The sequence below is a fragment of the Vollenhovia emeryi genome, unplaced genomic scaffold, assembly GCF_000949405.1.
Source record: "Vollenhovia emeryi isolate VEMERY1.0 unplaced genomic scaffold, V.emery_V1.0 DF939163.1, whole genome shotgun sequence".
NCBI classification, from domain to species: Eukaryota; Metazoa; Arthropoda; class Insecta; order Hymenoptera; family Formicidae; genus Vollenhovia; species Vollenhovia emeryi.
In genome coordinates, this window is record NW_011967203.1 from 634,935 (window position 1) to 638,782 (window position 3,848).

A 3,848-nucleotide genomic window follows, 5' to 3' on the forward strand; every position below is an offset into this window, starting at 1 on the left:
GAATGAAGAACATGAGGAAGAGGAGAAAAGGACGGAGGCAGAAGGGGAGGAAGCCGTTTACAAAATGGATGAGTTTTTTATTTGGGACGAGGAACCGGGGGAACGCGAGTACGAGTACGTGGAAGGATACGAGGAGTCCGCTCCTCGAAGCCTCGAAGATGAGGAAGCAGAAGAAGAAAGAGCTACGCCGTCCGACGATATTGCTACAGTCTCGACGGCAGAGAAGCCCGAAGAGGAAGTGCAGCAAGATGTGGTGGGGCCCGATCACGTGCTCGCTGAGATACCAGTCGAGGTTCGCATAAACTTGTCATTCTGCGTCATTCTGCCCGTGGAATTACTGTGCCTCACGACCTTCGTAATATTCTAAGGACTTAAGTCTCCCTTCTCATCACGCGCCCCCGCACAAACATGTTTCCGCATTGTATACGTGTTCTGTCGCTATTGTGATCGATTGAAATGGTAATAATAAAAGGCTTCCCCAAGCATCCCGGCGTGTTTTCATGAAATTACGATCGTCACGATCGCGATGCGCGTTGCGATATTAAAAAGATGGGATCGTAATAGATTAAACACTATTTGTACTGACAATGAGATTTAGTGTGATTGCCGGTGCAGATTTTTGCCAGTCACGAGGCAATGCTCAGAAAATTGAAAGAACTTTTAGCCGAGCAAACAGAATTACGAAGGAGAAACAGACTTCTCGAGGTGTGGATTGTCAAGCACATGAGAAAGGTTAAACATCAGTAAATTTTGTATAAATTACATCCAATTCGCTTCCTATTTTGCACTACTCGTGTACACTGTCAACTGCAAATTTCGTCTGCTGTCTCGATCGTGCTAATTAAACGCGATTAAAACGATATACGAGTGCAGCGTAGAAGTACCCTCTGTCTTGAGCAGAAACGCTACGATGCATTAATGCATGCAGATGCAAGAGAAAGTGACACCCCTGGACGCGACCAAGGAGCCCGAGCAAATGGAGCAGATCTATCGACAAACGTTGCATACGTACAAGCGGCATCTCGACGACATAACGGAGCGGAAGACGCGGATAATGGCCGACGTGCAGAGCTACGAAGACAGGGATCAAAAGGCGCGGGACGAAAACGCGCGAGTGTTCGATGAACTCCTGGCTCGCGAGAGGGAAGTGGCGACGGGTCTCATTTACGCGAAGACCGGGCGAATGCTTACGGAGAAGGCTGTCAACGAGATAACCCGTCGGCAGGTGTAACTTAATGACCGTGAATCATCACTTGTCTATTACAGCAATTATGCGACGTACCAATTAAATCCGCCCGACGTGCGTACACGTTAGTCGCGGGGCTCACGTGAGGACTTCTTCATTGCCAGGTGTCACGGCGCGAGATTCTCGCTCGCAATCGTTACGAGTACATCCTCCTGCAGCACCGTCTCGAGAAAATAAAAGCGCAACTGCGAAATCTGGAAACGCTCGGGGAAGGGATGACTACTATGGACTACGAGACTTTACACGTGGCTCATGTAAATTATCAAGATAAATTGGACGAGCGCGACAGAGAACTCGAAAAACTGCGCTACAAGTACGTTGAAAGGAGCAGCGTCGCCACCGCGGCGGCGTATTAATGTAATTAGTTACCTAAGAGTTGTGTCTTTTCTCGAATGTCCTTATGATCATCGGGAAATTATCGATAAGGATCGCGTCTGGCGCTTTAACTTCTGCACTAGCGATATTTCACATGGATCGCATTACTGATTTACATAGAGATATCTACAGTGTCGCAGCTTTAATATGAAAGATCTTTGACTTGAGGCGACGAATGAATTACTACCGATATCCGTCTAACCATCTCTCCGAACGAGAGCTTTATTAACCGCTTGTTGGCAAATCGAAATTAGAATCGCTGAAATGGTTAACGGAGTCGCCCACTGTAAGGAGAAGGAGACATGCCTCGCGGAGGACATCGAGTTTGAAGAACGCGAATTGAACGAGTATCGCGAGCAGACAGCCAGGGTTCGAGAGGACGTCAATAAGCTCCATTTAATTCTGAGAGATTTACGATGGGCTCACGACGAGAAGAGGCTCGAAGGCGGGCTGCTGATGGCTCCGTAAGATCTGTTAATTTCGTGTGTAGCGATTTCGGTCAATGTCATTCACGGTTCATCGACCCAGACCGGTGCTGCGTGAGACGGAGAGGATGATAAAGTTGCTGGACGCCGTGAGGAACGACATTGAGATAATCAAGCGCGAGATTCACCGGTACGGCCCTGCGAACGGGAGGACGAAGAGGAGCAGCAAGGCACTGGCAATGTCGACAATGACTCAGGACAAACCAGATCGTTTCTAATAAACGAAATCCTCTAACGTTTCTTCCACGAGGATTTATTTACCGACTGGTAATCCTTCGTAAAAGTGCCCACGAATCTTGACGAACGTAAATAAACATCGTGCCTTTTTATCTTTAGGCTGTTTGTTCGTGTTCCTTTGAAACGAGATTTACAACCGGCCAAGATCGGCGCGGCTGGTACGGTAATTAGCAAATCTCGCGGCTTAATCGCTGAATGATTGATTTTGTGCGCGGACATTATATGAGAAACAAACTACGCTGGCGTAAATCACAAACACGCCCACGTACGCCATGCCGAAGCACTCGGGCTTTGCACGTGAGTGCGATAAGTCGTTCGCATTATCGCCTTCTGTGCGACAGCTTAATATCATAGCGAATATGGGCGATAGCATGAGTTATCCGCGATCAAACAATCGCAAATTTCTTACGTTGTAGCGTGCAAATTGCTGTTCGCGCCGCAATCACAATTACGTTATCGCGATTTAAGACGGACTCGTCATTCCGCAATGATGATTTTGCATTATTCATGAAGCCTTGTAATTGTAACGTTACGGTATATTCAACGGTATACTAATTAAAAGGATAGGTTTGCAGAAATTAAGGGCTGGCCGAGGAATGTAATTAAAAAACATTTTCCAACGTGCAACACGCGCGTGTAACTGTCGGGCTCAGTTGAATTATTTATATTAAACGGCGAGGTGTACGAACCTTTCGAAATCAAATTAATTCGTCCGATCGTGTCAATCCGCCTACGGGTGTTTTTACGCCGATTTGTTGATTATACGATCGTTACGTATATTAGTGGGCGATTTATTCGTACATCTCAAGCATGCGGGCATGTTCTCTCGCTACAGACCCAAGTGTGTTAGTTAGAAATGTATTAAATATAAGTAAGCGCGCGCGCAAAAAAAAAATATAAATCTTCGTACAGCTTTTCACCGAGTCGGCCCCGTGTCACACACATGACGTTAGTGCGTTCTTAATTCGATTACTGCATTAGAGCGAACGTATACGTGTAAAATCCAACGTACTCTCAACTTTGCATATAGAATGAATCCAGGCAAGGTGGAATAAATTGACCACGCGTGCGAGCATTAATTATCTCGACGCACTCCTCGCTCTTTTATTTCGCTAATTGTGTGAAAGAGTCTTACTAAAGTCTCTGTGATTTTTTATTTCAAATAATAGATAAGACAGGGACACATTCATTCATGCAGAGTAGCAATATTTTAGAAATGATTATAGGCACAACAAAAAGGTTGGCATTTGCATAATTATACTTTTCAATAAATATTTTCCGTCGCGCTACAAAGTTTGCATATAAATAGATTGCATCTTCATGTAAAGAGTTCGGTAATTGCACATCTCTTCTCTATCACGCGAATGTCGTCTATGCGTTTAACTGTGCGTTTGAGATAATATCCAGAAGAATTTTTCATTCATCTGATAAAAATGAATGAATCGCGAGCTACGTTGAATCCGTCGTAAAATTGACTATTGACAAAAGATCTCTGTACATCTCTC

At 45.2% G+C, this 3,848-nt stretch overlaps 1 protein-coding gene across 1 annotated transcript; it reads left to right on the forward strand.

Moving 5' to 3' along the window:
- Positions 1-1,461: 1,461 nt before the first annotated feature.
- Positions 1,462-2,324, forward strand: LOC105564554. The gene is made up of 3 exons (XM_012016999.1): positions 1,462-1,559; positions 1,876-2,085; positions 2,150-2,324. The coding sequence occupies exons 1-3, from the start codon at positions 1,462-1,464 to the stop codon at positions 2,322-2,324; spliced, it is 483 nt and encodes a 160-aa protein (XP_011872389.1).
- The last annotated feature ends 1,524 nt before the right edge of the window (positions 2,325-3,848 follow it).

What these genes read in the sequence shown, in the direction of transcription:
- LOC105564554 (XM_012016999.1), top strand. Translation starts at nt 1,462, where the DNA reads ATGACTACTATGGACTACGAGACTTTACACGTGGCTCATGTAAATTAT. An exon ending in CTCGAAAAACTGCGCTACAA is followed by an intron (nt 1,560 to 1,875) that starts GTACGTTGAAAG and finishes AATCGAAATTAG; the next exon opens with AATCGCTGAAATGGTTAACG. An exon ending in GGCGGGCTGCTGATGGCTCC is followed by an intron (nt 2,086 to 2,149) that starts GTAAGATCTGTT and finishes TCATCGACCCAG; the next exon opens with ACCGGTGCTGCGTGAGACGG.